At 35.2% G+C, this 20,649-nt stretch overlaps 2 protein-coding genes across 2 annotated transcripts; one reads left to right on the top strand and one right to left on the bottom strand.

Moving 5' to 3' along the window:
• Positions 1–280: 280 nt before the first annotated feature.
• On the bottom strand, positions 281–2,913 carry LOC130810182 (uncharacterized). The gene is made up of 2 exons (XM_057676156.1): positions 2,782–2,913; positions 281–790 (listed from the first exon to the last, which is right to left on the bottom strand). Exons 1-2 carry the CDS (start codon positions 2,911–2,913, stop codon positions 281–283), a joined length of 642 nt encoding a protein of 213 aa, XP_057532139.1.
• A 12,344-nt stretch (positions 2,914–15,257) lies between these two features.
• LOC130810169 (uncharacterized) lies at positions 15,258–20,301 on the top strand. Its single transcript, XM_057676131.1, has 3 exons — positions 15,258–15,317; positions 18,518–18,523; positions 19,819–20,301. Exons 1-3 carry the CDS (start codon positions 15,258–15,260, stop codon positions 20,299–20,301), a joined length of 549 nt encoding a protein of 182 aa, XP_057532114.1.
• The last annotated feature ends 348 nt before the right edge of the window (positions 20,302–20,649 follow it).

The following is a 20,649-nucleotide window of genomic DNA, read 5'->3' as shown; positions in this document are numbered from 1 at the left end:
CCCATAAAAGAGAATGCGGTCAAAGAGTCCCTCGAGTCAAGAATGTGCAACCACTCGCAAAGCCTGTAACTTACACACATTATGATTAATACCAATGCTTAAAAGAAAATAAAAAAAAGAAAAAATAAAATACAAATAAAAATAAACAACACAAATATAAATAAAAGTAGAAAGGTTGAGATATAAAAGCGAAAAAGAACAATATGTAAAAGGCTAGGAACAAATGCAATGACATGTAACTAGAACAGACTCAATAATCTAAGACGCCGTGAATAAGGCGTCACGAACTAACCCTATCCCTGGTCAGGTCCTGCGAGAGGTGTAGGTCATGCAAGTCACTTTTAATCCGTTCCTTCCATGTTTTCCTAGGTCTTCCTCGACTTCTCTTACCCTCCAAAATGATGCTTTCGATCCTTCTCACTGGAGCGTCATACGTTTTTCTCTGCACATGCCTGAACCATCTCAATATGTTCTCACGCATCTTTGTAGAGAGAGGTGCAACCCCTAAACTCTCCCTAAAATCCTGATTTCTAATTCTATCTATCATTGTGTGCCCACACATCCACCTCAACATACGCAATTCTGTAACATCCATCCTTTGTTCGAAAACCTTCTTTACGAACCAACATTCTTTCCCATACAATAAAGATGGCCTAATTGCAACGCGGAAAGTTTTACCTTTTAATCTATTAAGAAACTTTTTATCACAAAGCACCCCGGTCGCTGCTCGCCACTTTAGCCAACCCGCTTGTGTACGATGAGTAACATCTCCGTCAATCTCCCCATTACTCTGAATTATCGATCCCAAGTATTTGAACTTGGACGTACATGCAACAACTTCTCTGGTTCTCCCCCAATGGTCACCTCTGGTTCACCTATCGGTTCTGTCCCATTGGAGTTGCATCGCAAATATTATGTCTTCGTACAACTTATGCACCTTCCTCTATCCTCTAAGATTGCCATCCATTCTTCCAATTTTCTATTAGCCTCCTTATTTTCGCGACTAGAACGATATCGTCAGCGAATAGCATGCACCATGGTAGACTCTCCCAGATAAAACTACAAAAAAATTCTCAATTCCGACTAACCCGAAACAGTAGAAAATTTCCGACTGATAGGCGTTAGTCGAAAATTCTGACTAAATTTCTAGTGAATCATTATTTTGTTTGGGTTTGTAAATTCATTTGTTTAGTTAATTGGTTTTATTAATTTTCGTTTGTAATTTCTTTTTTATGTTTTGAGAAATTTGTATTTATTTACTTTGGTTTGTATTAACTTTATTTATTTTGTTTGACTAAAATGCACTTATCATCATCCTACCCAGTGTATCCCACTCATAGAATGAGGACAGGGTTTAGGGAGGGAAAGACAATGGCAACTCATACCCATAAAGGAGAGCGCGACCAAAGGAGTCCCCCGGCTCAAGGAAGATAAATAGATGTAATAACCACGGGAAAGATAACTTAAAGGCCTATAAATAAAACAAAAGCAAAACCACTACAAAAAGAAAACAAAGAACTAATAGAAAGTAAATGAGAAAAGCAAGAGGTTAAGACATTAGAAATCTAAGACATTATGTCGTCTCCAACTACTCCTATCCCTAGTCAGGTCCGCAGAGAGGTTTAACTCATGCAAGTCAATGCTTATTTGCTCATCCCAAGTTCTCCTAAGTCTTCGTCAACTCCTCTTACCCTCTACTATAATGCTTTCTACCCTACTAACAGGGGCGTCGAAAGTTTTTCTCTGCACATGCCCAAACCACCTCAATCTATTTTCGCGCAATTTTCCAGATATAGGGGCTACTCCTAGTTTTTCTCTAAACTCTTGGTTCCTAATTCGATCCATCAATGTGTTCCCACACATCCACCTTAGCATACGCATTTCTGTAACTTCTATCTTGTATTCAAAAATCTTCTTTACAGGCCAACCTTCGGTCCCATAAAGCATAGCCGGTCTGATTGCCGCCCGGTAGAACTTTCCTTTTAACTTGCTTGGGAATTTCCTATCACATAGCACTGCGGTGGCTGCACGCCATTTGAGCCAACCCGCTTGTATACGATGATTTACATCTTCGTCAATCTCCCCATTCCGTTGAATGATCGATCCCAAATACTTGTACTTGGTTGTACTTTTAGCAACCGTTTCATCTATGGACACCTCTGGTTTACCTACCGTTGATGTCCCACTGAAGTCACAGCGCAAATACTTGGTCTTCGTATGGCTAATGCGCAACCCTTTGACTAAAGTACACTACTCCTGTATATTTATTTTGTTTAGCTTGTCTTACTAGTTTAATTTTTCTGAGCACGAAAGTATACTTTGTTTGAATAGTTTTATAAATTATTACATTATTACAAATAATACATTATTCCGACTTATTATAAACTAATATAACTAATAAGATACTAATACTACCCTAATAAGGCCACTAGTATGAATAATACGGCTAATATTATAAACTAATACAATTAATAAGATACTTATACTACACTAATACGACTAATATTATTTTAATATAACTAATAAAACTAATATGCGTAATAATATACTAATGCAACTAATAATACAATAATACGAGTAATAATATATTAATACTACATTAATTCGACTAATTATATACTAATACAACTAATTTTTTCTAATGATACACTACTACTACTACTACTAACATACTAATACTACACTAAGATGACTAATTACGACGTACTAAATTTAATACTATGCTAATAATAATAATAAAATAATAATAATAATAATAATAATAATAATAATAAATAAAACTCTCTCTAGAATCAGGTTTCCCTCTCTAAACGGCTCTCGACCTCTGGTTCCCATCGCCACCACCATGGTGGAACCGGCCAAGGCACGAGGCTTGGGTCGGCAAAGAAAAACGGAAGCCCAGAAACCCGCCATGTCAACCACCTAGACCGAGGCGTCATCGATGGTGGCCCAATTGAACCGGGCAGCAGTAGTTAGCGAAGACCCCAACGCGATTCCCCTTGACAAGTGCAGCAGCAATGGTGAATCTATCAATGGAGGTTTGTTTCCCCTTGAATGTAATGGCAGCAACATGGAAGACAACCGAATTCAGCCACAGGCAGCAGCGAGCACTCCAATTCGTGCAGGTCAAAAAACCTTAGCCATAGAAACAGAAACTGAAGGTAATATACCATTAAAACCCAATCTTGTTAAAATTGAATTATCTGACATTGAGGATGAAATTCGATATTGGGAGACAGCTGTGGTGTGTTTTGTGGTCGGGGAAAACCAGCTTTACACTTATAGATGGTTATATGCGCAGAATCTGGAAAGACCTAGACATAGACACAACAGGTATGGTGGACAAAAGAGTCTATATGGTTAGGATGAAATCAGTTGAGTCTAGAGATAAGGCTTATGAATCGAATGGTGTCTTGTTCGATAATAAACCCTTTGTGATCAAACCATGAACTCCAGAAATGTCAACTGAAAAGACTAGCCTATCATTAATGCCCGTTTGGATCCAACTATCCAAGCTTAAAGTGGAGTATAGGAGTGAAAGGAGTCTTTAGCGGCTATTGTGGGAGACGTTGTCAAAGCGGACAATGCCACACATCAGAAAGGTAGGCTAAGGTTCGCCCGGGTCTTAGTTGAAATGAATACCAATGATGACTTCCTAGAGAAAATTCACTTCACCAATGTGAAGGATGAATTGGTTACTCAATAAGCGGTCTATAAATGGAAGCCTATTCTCTGCAATAAATGTAAAAAAAATGGGTCACAATGAACAGGGGTGCAGGAGTGACAAAGAGACCTAGAAGGCCCCAAAAAATGACACTAGACCGCGAAAAGACAAAGATGGATACTAGATGGTAGTCAGGAAACAGTATGTAGTGAAAAAAAAGCCTGCTACCCAGGAACAGGAGGGGCTACGATACCAAGCAATCCAAGGATCAGCAGATCCCCCTAGAGTAAGGACTCCTAAAGAAAATCAACACCACAAGGTAAGTAAACAGACAGAAGTGACGAGATTCATCTCTAACCACAACATCAGCTTGTTTAGCCTCCTCGAAACCACGGTAACTATGCCCCTCTTGGTGCTTCACACATAATTTGGATTGACATAAAGGACGTTGCATCATAGTTGCTTGGAAAAGTGATGAGATAAGTGTGGATATCAGACATTGTAGCAGTCAGAAAATTCATGTGGATGTGAACCCTCTAAATGGTGATAAATTCTCGTGCTCCTTTGTTTATGGTGCTATCGATAAGAAAGGGAGATAAGACCTCTTCACTCAGCTTGAGAGCATTAAGAACAACATTGTAGGACCGTGGCTCCGCAAGGGTGACTTCAACTGCATTGCCAATATAAATGAAAGAATAGGTCAAAGACCCCGTAGCAGTGAGCTGGATCCATGACGGAGATGTATGGAGACTTGTGAGATTCATGATTTGAAGAGTATTGGGAGACTCTTCACTTGGACCAACAAGCAAGAGGGTTCTGCGAGAGTCTTAAGCAAAATTGATCGAGTTATGGGCAATCACTGTTAGGAAACTAGCTTCCCCACATCTGAAGTTGTTTTCCTTTCAGAGGGGGACTTTGATCATACACCGATGTTAGTCCACTTCTTTAAGAAGCATAGAAGGAGCCGTGCTTTTAAGTTCTTCAACCACTGGGGGAAACGAGAGGATCTTTCGGGGTAATCCAAGACATATGGAACACCTCGATCCAGAGGCTCATGAGTCACCAAATAATTCATAAACTCAAACTTGTCCAGACTATATGCAAACAGAAATTTAAGAAGGATGAGCAGACTACAGTGATCCTAGCAGAGAACAACCTTCTAAAATCCCAAGAGGAGGTACATGTTAACCCAACTAATGTTCATCTTATTAACCTTGAATGTAAAATGACAGATCTTCTTTAGAAGGAAAAGGAGGATCGAGATTCGGCACTACAGTAAAAAGCCAAAATTTCCTGGCTTACCATGGGAGATGAAAACACCAAGTTCTTTCATCAGTCCATCAAGCACAGACATAGATCAAACACCATCAATGTGCTTCACATGGGGTCGGAGATCATAAGTGACAAGGCTAGGATCCAAGAGATTTTTCAAAAATACTACACACATCTCTTATGCAACGATATTGAGAGTAGACGTCTTATCAACATGAATATTGTTCACAAGGGTCAATTCCTCACAGCAGCCTAACAAAATCTTCTTTCCTTATCGTTCTCCGAGGCAGAAATCAAAAAGGCACTATGGAGCATCCCAAAGGATAAAGACCATGGGTTAAATAGTGGCTTCTACAAAGCTTCTTGGCCACTGGTGGGTACGAACGTAACCAGAACAATCCAGGAGCTCTTTGATTTTGGGGTCCTCCGAAGGCTTGGAACGTGACGGTAATCACTCTAATCCCAAAGACACAGTGCCCAAAAGGCCCAGGGGACTACTGACCTATCTCTTGCTGTAATGTCATCTACAAATGCATCACCAAGCTCATATGTAGTAGACTCAAGCTAGTCCTAGGGGCCATCATCAACCCCAATCAAGGGGTTTTTGTGGAAGGTCACAGCATTTTACACAATATGCTCCTATGCCAAGACGTGGTAAAGCACTATGGAAGACGAAGCTGCATGCCTAGTTGCCTCATTAAAATGGACCTTCGGAAGGCTTATGATACTCTGAACTAGGACTTCCTAAAGGACATGATGATTGCTCTCAACTTCCCTACCCGATTTCAAAAAAGAGAGTTATGATCTGTGTTTCCTCCTCCCAATACTCCCTAATCATGAATGGTAACCCCTTGGAACCCTTCAAGGCTAAACGTGGAGTTAGGCAAGGTGACCCCTTGTCTTCTCTACTATTTGTCATAGGCATGGAGTACCTTTTGAGGATTCTCAAAGCAGTAGGTGAAGTTGAGGATTTCATGTTCTACCCCAGATGCTCCAAACTGAATCTAAACCACCTCATGTTTGCGGATGACTTGATGTTGTTTTGTAAAGGGTATATGCAATCAATTCAAATCCTCTGCCAAGGGGTGCAACACTTCTCCTCAAGTTCGAGTCTAGAAGCCAATTACACAAAATCAAGTATCCACCTCGTAGGGGTCAGCGATAACTTCAGGATGCATGCAACTAGCACCCTAGACTTTACTTTTGAGAGCCTACCTGTAAAATACTTACGCATGCCTCTCACCTCCAAACGGTATACAGCTCCAGATTGTGAATACCTTGTGGATAAGATGACTAGTCGGATTCGTTCATGGATTGCCAAGAAGCTCTCCGAGACAGCCAGACTTCAGCTGGTCAACTCGGTCCTCATAAGAATATCTAACTACTGGAGTCAAACTGTTATTCTTCCCAAAAGAGTCATAAACCAGATCAATGCGGTGTATTGCTCATACCTTTGCCACGGGGAAACAACCAACAGAGCCTCAGGGAATATGAACTGGGAGAAGGTTTGTAGGCCTAAAAAGGAGGGTGGGCTCGGAATCCGGAACCTACAACTGTGGAAATTAGCAGCTGTAGGCAAAATAGCCTGGCACATCAGCACAATGCAGGAATCCCTTTGGGTAAAATGGGTACATGAGGTGTATATGAAAGGTGACAAATGGGATCTTTTCAATGCACCCATCACTGGGAGCTGGGTGATTAAAAAGCTGTGTGGGGTGAAGGAAACTCTGAGGGACTAGATGAAAGACTCGAAATACTCAATCGACGTCGCCTAAAAAGATCTTATGGGGACCACAGATAAAGTATACTGGGCAATCGTAGTGTGGAACCGAGCTGTCATCCCCAGAAGCCGCTTTGTGGTTTGGCTCTTCTACCATGAAAGACTCAAAACAAAACAACGGCTCAAAAGCATGGGAGTGGTGGATGATGATTTGTGCCCATTTGTGGAACACATACCGAAACGACTAAACACCTCTTCTTCAAGTGCAACTTCAGCTTTCAATGCATGAAAGCACTTATAAAATGAATAGGCGTCAAGTGGAACATTGGGAACATGAAAGACATACTTCGAAAACGTCGTTTACCCAAAGAAAAATCACGACTCATAGATGTAATCTTCAGCAACCTTGTATATGCTATCTGGAAAGTAAGAAACGATGCGGTATGACAGAAGAGGGTCATGATAGTAGGGAGGGTAGTCGACACCATCAAAGCTGATTCTAAAATTAGATTCGCCTCTCTATCTCCAAATGGGGCCACTACGCTCTAGTTGAGGAGCTTGTAGTTGAGCTTTTTTGCTTGTTGGCTTAATTTTTGTTTTGCTTGTTCCTTTTGTCGTAGCTATTTAGGCCAAATTCTTGTAATTCCGTGTGTGGCTTTTTTTGGGATATCCCGGTTTCTCCCGTGCACATGAAGAGTGAGGTGGGAAAACTCTTTCTAGAAGGTGGGCCCCACTTTCACACTGATGCAATTGATAGGGAGAACCTTGAATATCTGGGTTTATACCCTGTTTGTAAAGTTTTTTGTTTTGTGTTAATAGAAAATCGTTTGACAATAATAATAATAATAATAATAATAATAATAATAATAATAATAATAATAATAATAATAATAATAATAAAACACTAAGTGGTAGAAGTGTTATGTTGTAATTATACAAACATTACTTTGATTATCTCTAAATAACTTATGGCTTGGTGGTTGGACTGTTGGTATATCAACCAGGAGGTCTTGGGTTCAAATTTTACCTACGGCATTTATGTGGAAGGATCGTTACTGATTGCTGACATGGCAAGTGTGTAAGGTGGTGATCCACGTGTGTGTGATGTAGGCATGATATGACAAACATTTCAGCAAAAATAATTTTTTCTTTGTCTTTTCAGACAAACTTGGTGGTCGGAATTTGGTCGAAAAATTAGTCAGTGAGCTTTTAAAATCTTTTTTCATGTCATTTTGGGTTGAATTCTGAAATAGTGCATACCGATTAATTTTCAACTAGCAAGTTAATCGGAATTTCCGACGAACCTTGGTTGGTCGGAAATTCCGACTGTTTTCCTATTAAAATGAATTTCTGGCCATTTTAATCTGACTACTCCACAACAGTTTGAATTCAGTCGGTATAAAGCTATGCCGACTAATTTCTGACTGTTTTGGGTAGTCGATAATGCTCCGTTTTTTGTAGTGTAAATTTAGATATTTGAGTTTGTTTTATAATAAGCTTTGCAAATTTTTATAGGGTCATGATAGTAGGGAGGGTAGTCGATAATGCCGACAAATTTTTATAATAAGCTTTGCAAACGTCCACGTTGCTATCACTAATATTTGAGTTAGTTTTATTTTAGATATTCAAATATTTTATGAACTCAGTTTCAAAGATTTAAACATGCAAACAACTCCAACTTCGCTGGATTGCCATAAGTCAAACTTAAGAGATTTTCAATTCTCATTATAATTTAGGGAAATTCCACTCGGTAATCTTGAGATTTTAGGTTTTTTGCGTGATAATCAAAATTTTTAAAAATTGTTCCACCGTAACCTTTTTGCACATAAAACTTTAGCAAACGTTAATTTTAAAACTTTAGTGCCGCTGTATGCCTATTTATATGACTCACCACTTTAAATGTCATTAATTTCAACCTTTTTCTTAAAACATAAACCCTAACTCTATCATCTTTCATCCAAATTATGTTTATTCGCCAAAATTCAAAGATGGAACAATTTTATAAACCTCAGGGTTACCATGTAGAAAACCCAAAATCTCAGAGTTAACACGTGGAATTTTCTCAATTATTTATATTAAGATAATGTTAATATCTATTACTCCCTCCGTTTCTTATTGTTTGTCCACTTTACTTTTTGCATACATTGCAAAATTTAAAAAAAACTGAAAGTTTATATTGGGTGACTTTAATTAAAATTATATAAAGCCAGCACTTAAGGTTATAATTGGCAGATTATAAGTGATTACATTAAATTATAAGTTATCAATTTAAGATTAAAAGTGTACATCGGGTCAGTCTAATAAAAATAATCTCATTATGAGAATTATTCTGATTTGAGAATTTGGTAATCACTAGTGTAATTACTCCGTTACACACTACATTATCACATGAACAAAAAGTGAAACGACACAAAATGACAAATGAAAACAACTTTAAAGAATTGAAAGAGTAATATTAAATACTAGACTGGATTTCCATAAATTTTGGATCATAAAAGAATTATTCTAAGACTAATTCTAAACGTAGAATAAGAAACATATTTTTCTTATTAAACAATATTATCTCCTAATAAAACAAAAATATAAAAGTCCACAATATAATTTACTAGCTGAGATGATTAGTATTGATAATTAGATTAAGTTGATACTTTAATTAACAAAGATTAGGCCGGCCAGGGTTGTATTAAACGTGATGAACATTATGTAACAACTAATTAAGTAAGAGGCTTAACACTACTTTATTTATAACACAATTGATTTATTATTATGGAAAACCATTATAAATAGCAAGCTTAATAGTGAATTAAAATTAATCAAATTGCTAATTAATTAATTAAACATACAATAATCATAATTAGAAAATGGCATCAATGAAGAAAGTCATGTTTGGTGCTCTCTTCTTCTTCATTGCATTTGAGTTAATTAGTTGCATTCCTCTCTTAGATGATGCTGTATTTCAAGAACCTCCAAAACCTGACTTGAGTCCATATTTCAGTTGCATAGGCGAAAAACAATCATCATGCATGCCAAAAGGTAAATTTAGCACTTCTCATGCTGTATTTCAATTTTTACTCTTTTCTTTTCGCTTGTCTATTCTCTCTGTTTCTTAAATAAGTTTCTATTATTTAATTTGGGTTGTTCTATTTGTTGTTCTTATCTTCTAAAATTGCTCTTATTTGTCATATATTTGTTATGCAAACACAAGGTCCTCATAGGCGTTGATCTTTTTTTTTTTGTTGATTGTTGTTAAATTGGTTTATCCTACATCGATGAATTTAAGATGGTGTGCACACTTTATAACTTATTAGACCCTTCATCCCATTGTCATATGAATTTAGAATAGTATTTCCCTGACGATAGAGTATCTGCACCTCATATTTTCCTTATCAGATGCTTGAATTCATGATAAGTTAAATTTAACATAACAATTTCAACAATTAGCAATTTGAAACTACATACGTTTGAGATGAATTCAATTTATACTTTCTCCTTATTCTAATTGATGAGAATATAGTTATAAGTTGAAAATGACTAATAATGCTAAATTTCCAAATGACAATATTAATTTCCTAATGGCATTAATGAAGGCGATGAAGGCCTAAGTCCACAAGCTCTATTCGATAAAAAGAGAAAATGCATAAGCGACTCACACACAGCATGCCAACCTATATACGACAAGATCAGGTAAATTTGGTTTTTTATTTAAATTTTTAATTTTTATTGTGTTATCATGCTTTGTACTTCCGTTCCATAATACTTGCTACATATTTCATTTTTAGCAATTTCATATTACTTGCTACATTTTCATTTTTAATAATAAAACAATCATTTAAAATTCTACCTATCCCTATTTTTATCCTACTCTATACCTTTTTAACTTTTTTACCTTTCATTATTTAATCTTTATCTATTCCCAATAAAAATTAATATTCCCTCCATATTTATTATTCTCATTAAATAATCACCTAATCTCCCATAATCCACCATCCCAATTAATTATTTCTCCATTTAAATACACTATCTCAATTAATTATTTCTCCCATTTAAACCAACCTTCCCAACTTCTAATAATTGGGTGGGAAAATCTTTTTTTGGGGGGAAATGAAACTGAAATCTAAACTTAATCTGAAATTATGTTTATTAACTAAACTATTTTTCCTTTTTTTTTAAATTAACAACAATAAAATATTATATCCTATAAAGTGAACAGTAACCTACATTGTAGGTGATCAGAATCCTTAATATTTGTGCCCATGCTAATGTAGCATGTAATACAGAACATAGGAAGTATTTCTTTACTAGCTCTAAATAAATAAAATTATGCGTTTCTAAAATTTTTTTTTTAAATGTATATTAATACAAATTAATCTATGATATTTTTATCACATAATTAATAATAAATTTATAAGATATTAACAGTTAAATTTCAACTTGTTTGAATCAAAAAAGTAAAATAATTACAATGACAAAAAAAGAAAGTATTAATAATTGGCATTTCGCAACTTTTTTTAGTTTGATATCAACTGTACTATTTTATAGTTTCTTTATTAATGGTTATGGCTCCACACACTAAAACTGTTTTTATTTAAATATTTTTTTAAAAATTGTGGTATTCATATTTTTCTACTAAATTTATATATCATAATATTTTTTTAATGTTTATAATTTCTACTTTTTCTAATTAACTTTATTATTAAATAAAAAATACGTTTACCATCTAAAATATTTAATTTTTCTTAATTTTTATGAATATTGCTTATGAGAATATGTATAGAGACAGAAAGAGTATATTATAAGGAAAATATTGTTAATGATAATTAAGTACTTCTAAAAGATGTTTATATCATTTGTGTTAATTTGTTGTAATGCTCTAAAAATTGCAGAATTCCAGAATACAAAACCAATTGATGAATTCAATTGAATTGGAGAACAATGTCTTCCACAACCAACATTCCCAGCAGCAGGTAAACTTTTGATATAATTAAAAATGGTTGGTAATACGAAACAAGAATGTGATTAGCTGATAAATCAAGTCATCTACTTTGTGATCACGAAAGAACTCTTATTCCTACGTAACATTAAAGTCTTAATATCTCTAATGGTGCGTAACTAAAAATTATTAAAAAAAATTGATATTAATAATCTTTGCGTTCAGACGAATCAAAAAAAACCTACTTGATTATATTTTAACTTATAGGTTAAGAATAAATTAAAAATTAAGAGTGAATTGCGCATAGTATCAAAAAATAAAAAGGACAAAGCTACTAAAACAGAAGGAGTATAAAATCAAAAGATGTCAAATTTCAATTAACTCAACCAACACATGCTAGTATGGGTATATGATTTAATATAAAAAATAAATGCTTTCAATGGACAATTGTGAAGCCGTAACAATTCAGCACCTAATCACCTCACGTGCCCACCTGTGTGGATATACCTATAGGGCATCCGTGTGATCGGTGCACTTGTATACACACTTGTTTATGTTACCCTTTCCCTAAACCATATAGAAGCAGTTGGAGGATTAACCACCAAGTATTGTATGGAAGTTCATAACGCGCTATTTTAGTGGTGTGGAATCTTCTTATTTGTAAAGTATTTCCAACAAAATTGTTAGGACTTGCATCCACCTGTGACATAACGTCATGGTACGAATGAACCTCTCCAAAGAAAAGACAAGTAAATTATGAGTTAAACATCTGATTAATTAATGGGATTTGTGTTGATTTGTTGTAATGCCCTAAAACTTGCAGAGCCGATGCCAGAAGAAATAATAAATAATGTGCAAAATGTAACGGAAGTTATAATAAATGGTGATCATATGAATATTACGAATGAAGTTCCCGAAAGAACATTAATGGTAGATTCCAAAGAATTGAAGCGTGCGGCAGAAGGGAAGTGCTTAACCAAAGGAAATGTATGTAGAATTCCATTCAAAGCAATTAATAATTTATCATACCTTATTGAAGATTGTTGCGAAGGCCAATTTTGCGACAATGTTCTAAAAAACAATGATGAATTCGGTCAATGTTGTCTCCAAAATGACCGCAATAATTGTTAGTTGCCTGATGCTTAATTATCCATGGATTGATTTTTATCAGAATGAAGACATGCCAAATCTTAATTTATTCACTTAATTATTATAATTAAGTATATTTTAATGCTTAATTAACTTGTATTTGTATTCAATTTCCAATTGTTAGTTACATGTATGAAGACTAAGCTGAATTTCTTTTGTATGATTGCCCTTTGATGGTAAGGGTATGTTCCTAATTATTAAAAATTTGTTTTTATTTATTTAATTCCATAAAGTTTATTTGGATTATTAAAAATTAATTTTATTTGCTAATGCCTTTATATACTTGTTGGTTAATTAGTTAATTAGTACTTATGTTGTCGTCATCATCATTATACCCGGTGTATCCCACTTATAGAAAACTATGGTCAGGGTCTGAAGTGGGAAGAAAGACGGAAGCTTATACCCATAGAGGAGAGTGCTGTCAAAGAGTCCCTTGGCTCGAGAAGGGTCTTTAAAGAGAGTGAAACTACAATTACCTAGAAGCACACAACTTATAACCAATTAGTCAAGATATAAAAGGGTTTTTTATTGCAAACAATAACAAAGAGTATATAAAAAGAAGGCTAAACAATCAATAATAAAGATGGAGTAGGGTTAACTCATTCATGATGATTATTTGATGGCTATACACTAGTACTTAAGGGTCATAAACTGTAGCGAATCGTACTAAGGGGAGCAATCCGATCCTTGATCGGGCTTGGGATTACCTTTAAGCTCTTCACCATCCTCACTCTCGTGAGTGAAGATGAAGGGCTTGGGCTATAAATTGTCCGCTATTTTCTCATCCTTCCCTACTCTCGTAGTTGGGGGATAAAGCACTTAGATAGAAGGGTGATGCTAGATTCAATCCTTGATCCCTAACACCCAATTCCATCCATTAATAAAAGATCAATTTACTAAAAATCCAACCCTCATTGGTACTTTTAAAACAATCATAACAATCATTAGCCAATGGGTTGAACAACCTCCCATATAAGCCTTTAATCAACCCAAAATCAACTAAAGTTTCATCATCATCCATTCATAACAAGTATGGAGTTAACCCCAACTCTATAAAACTGCTCACTACTCAGTCTGTGAAACAGTCGTATTATTAGGAGATTTCATTAGTCGTTTTTAGTGCCTAATTTTTCTTATATATTTGTTCGTTACGAATTATAATTTAATTAGTGATGGTAGTAATTTGAAAATTCTCTACAATGATTAGAAACTTGTTAATTCGTAACGTGATTATGAATCGTAACAAGTAACGTAAACTTTGGAGGTAAAATTTAAAGTTAAGCAACTACCCATAACAGTTCGAGAAAATTTTAATTATTACCCAAGCATATTATATAACCATGATGGGAGTAAATTAAATATTTCATACATATACAAGTGAATTTTTAAACATGAAGTACAAGTTACATAACTTGTTACATGTACAACAATTTTTACCCAAAGCTTAAACTATCTTAGATAAACCTTTCTTACACCATATTAGACCAAATTGAGGATATAAATCACCTCAAATCAGCCCCAAAACAGCAGCCCCTAGCTGCCATACTAGCCCTCTTTTAGCCCCAAAACTCACTTGCACACTCCACCAAACTCTCTACCAAAAGCCCCTATTGTTCTTACCCAAAAACACCATCATAACAAGCATGCAAACATAATTAAGTACTTCTAAAAGATGTTTATATAATTGCAGAATTCCAGAATACAGAACCAATTGATGAATTCAATTGCATTGGACAACAATGTCTTCACTCTTAATCCTACGTAACATTAAAGTCTTAATATCTCTAATAGTGCATAACTAAAAATTATTAAAAAAACGTTGATATTAATAATCTTTGCGTTCAGACGAATCAAAAAAAACCTACTTGATTATATTTTAACTTATAGGTTAAGAATAAAATAAAAATTAAGAGTGAATTGCACATAATATCAAAAAATAAATAGGACAAAAATACTAAAACAAAAGGAGTATAAAATCAAAAGATGTCAAATTTCAATTAACTCAACCAACAAATGTTAGTATGGGTATATGATTTAATATAAAAAATAAATGCTTTCAATGGACAATTGTAAAGACGTGACAATTCAGCACCTAATGACCTCACGTGCCCACCTGTGTGGACATACCTATAGGGAATCCGTGTGATCGGTGCACTTATATACACACTTGTTTATGTTATCCTTTACCTAAACCATATAGTAGTTAGAGGATTAACCACCAAGTATTGTAGAGAAAGTTCATTACGCACTATTTTAGTGGTGTGAAATCTTCGTACATGTAAATATTTCCAACAAAATTGTTAAGACTTGCATCCCCCTGTAAAGTATTTCCAAAGAAAAGACAAGTAAATTATGAGTCAAACATCTGATTAATTAATTGGATTTGTGTTGAATTGTTGTAATGCCCTAAAACTTGCAGAGCCGAATCCAGAAGAAAAAATAAATAATGTGCAAAATGTAACGGAAGTTATAATAAATGGTGATCATATGAATATTATGAATGAAGTTCTGAAAGAACATTAATGGTAGATTCCAGAGAACTGAAGCGTGCGGCAGAAGGAAAGTGCTTAACCAAAGGAAATGTATGTAGAATTCCATTCAAAGCAATTAATAATTCATCATACCTTATTGAAGATTGTTGCGAAGGCCAATTTTGCGACCAGATTGTAAAAAACAATGTTGAATTCTGTTGGCCTCTTAGGTTTTGATGATGACTTCACTTTTAAATAAACAAACATGTTTTAGAGATTGTTTTGTAGGTGAATATCCGATTTTGTTGAAATCGTTGATGAAGCCTATGACTTGGTTCGTGGAAGTTGTACATGTCTTAAAATATCCAAGAAGTTAGTAAAATGCTTAGGATGTTAATAGTAGATAGACAGTCTACTGTTCCCAAAGTGGACTATCTGACAGAAGTTGAAGATGGAGACGGTACACTGTTCCCACGTAGCAGGTTTGGAGAAAAACATCGGCTTGAAAATTGCAAATATTTTATTTTCAGTTTTTAAGTTGATGTAACGGTTAAGAGTTAAATTAATTGCTTAATTTAATTAATAAGTTGGTTGGCAAAACTATTTTTAGGTTATCTAAAAGTAGCCTAAGAATTATTCTTTTTGAAAAAGAATCTCCTTTTAATTAGGATCTTTGTTTTAATACCTATGCTATTTTTAGCTTGAAGGAACCGTTTTCTATTTTTAGTAATTAGTAACCGGATCCCACGTTTAGCATTCCACTACCGTTTCTACTAAGAACATGTAAGTTAGTGGAAGGTATGCTTAAGGTAACTGACGGCTATTCCCAGTATAAATAGGAGGGACTATGCTCAAACCGGTTAATTAATTCAAGAGTGTCCATTAAGGGAGATCGTTTGAGAAAAATATTTTCAGTTTTTAAATGCCAATTAATTTGTTATATTTTTCTTAAGCAATTATTTAATTTTTATCCTCTTGAGAATTTGGCCTTGTAAGGGTAATTGAGTGTTTTGTTGTAACTAGACTTAAGAGAAGTCTAGGGGAATAAAGAAGCGTCTAGTGAAGCGTGAGAATAGAAGAGAAAGAGAAGGAGAAAAAGAAGAAAAGAGAAGTAGGCCTAGAGTAGAGAAGCTTCGAGTGAAGCAAATTGTTTTATGTAATTGTAACTAATTGCTTAAAACATAGTGAGAATTTTGAAATCCCGGGGGGTCGTGGTTTTTCCTTCTTATTAGGCCAAGAAGGTTTCCACGTAAAATCTTTGTCTCCTTTTTATCTTTTGCATTTTAATTTTAAGCTTTATTTTTATTATTAAAATTCCGCAAATTTAGAGTCAAATTTTTAAAGCTTAATACACAACAATTCACCCCCCCTCTTGTTGCATTCGACCATCTCTTTGTATTTCAACAATTGGTATCAGAGCCTTGTTCCTCATTTAATCAGGAAACCCTGAGAGCAGTATCCTGTTCTCTAAAGAGATGTTGAAGATGAACGAACGCATGGAAGAAGGGTACTCCACGCAAAGGCCACCCATGTTTGATGGAAAGTTCTATACTTACTGGAAAAATAAAATGGAAATCTTCATAAATGCTGAAAATTACCAAGTATGGAGAGTTATTGAAATTGGAGACTTTGAGGTGACGACCATAAACTCCAATAACGAAACTATTCCAAAACCAATCACTGAATACGAGAAAGAAGATTTTCAAAAGATGGAGATAAACGCTCTTGCTATCAAATTACTTCACTGTGGTCTTGAACCAAATGAACACAATAGTATTATGGGTTGTAAAACTGCCAAGTAGATTTGGGACCTGCTGGAAGTTACCCATGAAGGTACTAGTGAAGTAAAGCGATCCAAGATTGACCTGCTGATGTCCAAATATGAAAGATTCGTCATGGAACCTAGGGAGAACATTCAAGAGATGTTCACCAAGTTCACGAATATAATAAACGAACTTGTGTCACTTGGTAAGATTATTCCCGTTGATGAACAAGTTAGGAAAGTACTTAGGAGTCTTCCTCAAGACGAACGCTGGAGAGCTAAGGTCACAGCCGTCCAGGAATCAAAAGATTTCACCAAGTTTAATTTGGAAGAGTTGGCTGGTTCCCTCCTGACTCACGAATTGCATTTGGGAACAGCTGACAGTTCCCGAAATAAAGGGCTGGCTCTAGCAGCAAATGATCATGAAGAATCAGAAACAGATGATGAGGAGGCTGCTATGTTGGCAAGAAAATTCAAAAAATTCTTCAGAAACAGCAGATATGGAAACCAAAGAAATAACAAGGAAAGAGGAGCTGCTAACTTGAAGACAAATTTTGAATGCCACAAGTGCGAAAACACTAACCACTTCATCAAGGATTGCCCTCAATGGAAGAATGATAAGGGCAAGGGAAAAGCAAGAGAAGCTGGAAGACAAAATAAGAAGGGAAACTTCAAAACAGACTTTCGGAAGGCAAGGATTGCAGCTTGGGGTGATACTGAAAGCGAGGCTGAAACGGAAGCTCCAGTGGAAGAAGAAACTGCAAATCTGTGCCTCATGGCATCTCATCACAGCAAGGATGAAGAAGCTAAGGAAAAGGAGGTAATGTCTTCTAGCTCATTTCCTAAACAACCGTTTAAATTCAGTAAGAATAAATTAATTAAGTTGCTCTTGGAGACACAAGAGAAATTAGATGAACAAAATACTAAGTCTCCAAATTGAGAAAGACCTCAATTCAAGCAAAGATCATGTTTCGTACTTAAATTCATTTAGGATCGATGTGCAAAGCAGATTTTTTAATCTGCTGGATCAGAATATTATTTTGAAAGAATCTATTGAAAAAATGAAGCAGGAATTTATTATTCTTAATGTTGAAATAAATCAATATAAATTGCTAGGATTAAGAAGGGACGTAAATGATATATCCACTCACATGTTTAGCACTGAATTTCAAAAGTTGAAATTAAAGTTAGAATCCTGTGAAAAAGAGAATGAATATTTGAAAAATAAATTGAACTTAAGAGGAAAAGGGAAAATCAATAAAGTTCCCAAATGGATTCTAGATGCTAAAACAAAAAGTAAAGAAGGCTAGGTTATGTTAAGACTAATAGAAAGAAACAGATCTATGTAGATCTCCCCAGTAGTAAAATATGTTTCTTTTGTGGGAAAACCGGACACCTGAAAAATAAATGTGTAAAAAGGGAACAGCATACCAAAGCAAATAAAAACTATGTCGAACACATATGGATTAAGAAATATGATTCATGTATTATCGACAAGGAACCCAAGGATATTTGGGTTCCTGATCCTAACTTTTAATTTGCTATGCAGGTTCAAGTGAGGGGGAACAACTCATGGTATTTCGACAGTGGGTGTTCTAAGCACATGACGGGTGACAAATCTAGATTTCTCTCACTTGAAGCTTATGATGGGGGAACTATAACCTTCGGTGATAATATGAATGGTGAGATAATCGCCAAAGGAAAGGTTGGAAGGTCAAGTTCCCATGCCATTGACAATGTATTTTTAGTCGAGAATTTAAAACACAATCTTTTAAGTATTTCTCAATTTTGTGACAAAGGTAACTCTGTTAAGTTTACTTCTGAACGATGCATAATTTCTAGGAACGACACAGGAGACCCTGTGCTCAAGGGAATCAGAAAAGGGAACACTTATGTTGTGGACCTAGACACTGTTCCCAAAACTAGTCTAACGTGTTTAAGCGTTATAGAAGAGGACCCACTTCTTTGGCACAAGCGTCTAGGTCATGCTAGCTATTCATTGATTAACACTTTAAGATCAAAAGACCTAGTATGAGGATTTCCAGCAATAAAATTCCTCAAAAATGAAATTTGTGATCCTTGTGCTAAAGGAAAACAAGTGCGATCATCCTTTAAATCAAAGTATTTGGTAACTACCTCTAGACCACTAGAATTAATTCATATGGATCTATGTGGACCTATGAGAACACAAAGCCGCAGTGGCAAAAGATATGTGTTTGTCATAGTTGATGACTATAGTAGATTTACTTGGACCCTATTTTTAATAAGCAAAGATGAAACTTTTGATGAGTTTGTTTCTTTTGCAAACAAGATGCAAAAATCTACCAATAATCTAATTGTTCACATAAGATCAGATCATGGTAAAGAATTTAAAAATTCAAATTTTATGAATTATTGCAATGAACATGGAATAATTCACAATTTTTCCGCTCCTAGAACACCACAACAAAATGGAGTGATAGAGAGGAAAAATAGAACCCTAGAAGAAATGGCTAGGACTATGTTGATTGCTAGCGGTCTACCTAGAAATTTTTGGGCCGAGGCTGTTAATACTGCTTGTTATATTATGAATCGAGTATTAATATGACCAATCACTTCAAAGACACCCTATGAATTGCTTAAAGGTGTTAAACCAAATATTTTCTATTTTCATGTGTTTGGATGTAAATATTTTGTTCATGTGAATAAAAAACGAAATATAGGTAAATTTGATGAAAGAAGTGATGAAGCAGTTTTTCTCGGTTATTCATCACATAGCAAAGCTTACAGAGTTTATAATAAGAGAACAATGTGCGTAGAGGATCTGTTCACATAATTTTTGATGAAACTAACTTTTCTACAAGTGAACAGGAAATAAACAACATCTCTAAAACGAGTTTCATTACTTGGGTTGCTATGTGGAAGAGACTCTCCACTAGAGATAGACTTAAGCGATTTGGCTTGTGTAGTGAAGATTTTTGCCCTCTCTGTGAGAAGGAACCAGAAACTATTAATCACCTTTTCTTTTCATGTGATTATGCTGATGCTTGTAGTAGGCTGCTATGTAAGGAGCTGGACCTGCAAAATCACTTTGTTTCCTTGGACCAACTGGCTGATTTGATGAAGAAGCCCGTGGTGGGTAGATTTCGCAGCAGTGTCATCAGGAGCTGTTTTTGTGCTTTGGTTTATTGTATTTGGTCTCAGAGAAATGATGTTATATGGAATGCTAAACTCTGTCATCCTAGGACTGTGGTTAAACGTATTAAAAATCTGTGTATGCACAGAATCATGGGTGTTATGCCTAGGAAGGTTAGTGATAGTAATAGAACCTGGATGATTAGGCTGCTTAGCTGAGGTTTACTTGGTAGGTGCGATGATTGCATCTACTTTAACTAGTTTTTCCTAATGTACTGTATGTCTTGACTCGTTATCTATTTTAATGAATTTTATTACCTTTTTCAAAAAAAAGGAAATAAACAATGTTAAAATAGGTCTTACAAATTTAGAAGATGATGATGAAGAAATGAAAGTGCAAGATCAAGGAACAGCAGGTGAACAGCCAATACAAGAAGATGCAAAAGAAACTGACCAAGTCCAGGAACTGCCAGCACATCAGGACAAGCAGACTGTTCCCAATCCAACTGTTCCCACAGATGAGCAAAATGATCCAGTAACTGAACAAAATGTCAATCGAGCTATCGA

The sequence above is a fragment of the Amaranthus tricolor genome, chromosome 1 (genome assembly GCF_026212465.1).
Source record: "Amaranthus tricolor cultivar Red isolate AtriRed21 chromosome 1, ASM2621246v1, whole genome shotgun sequence".
Taxonomy (NCBI): Eukaryota; Viridiplantae; Streptophyta; class Magnoliopsida; order Caryophyllales; family Amaranthaceae; genus Amaranthus; species Amaranthus tricolor.
This window is presented reverse-complemented; position numbering and strand designations above follow the sequence as displayed.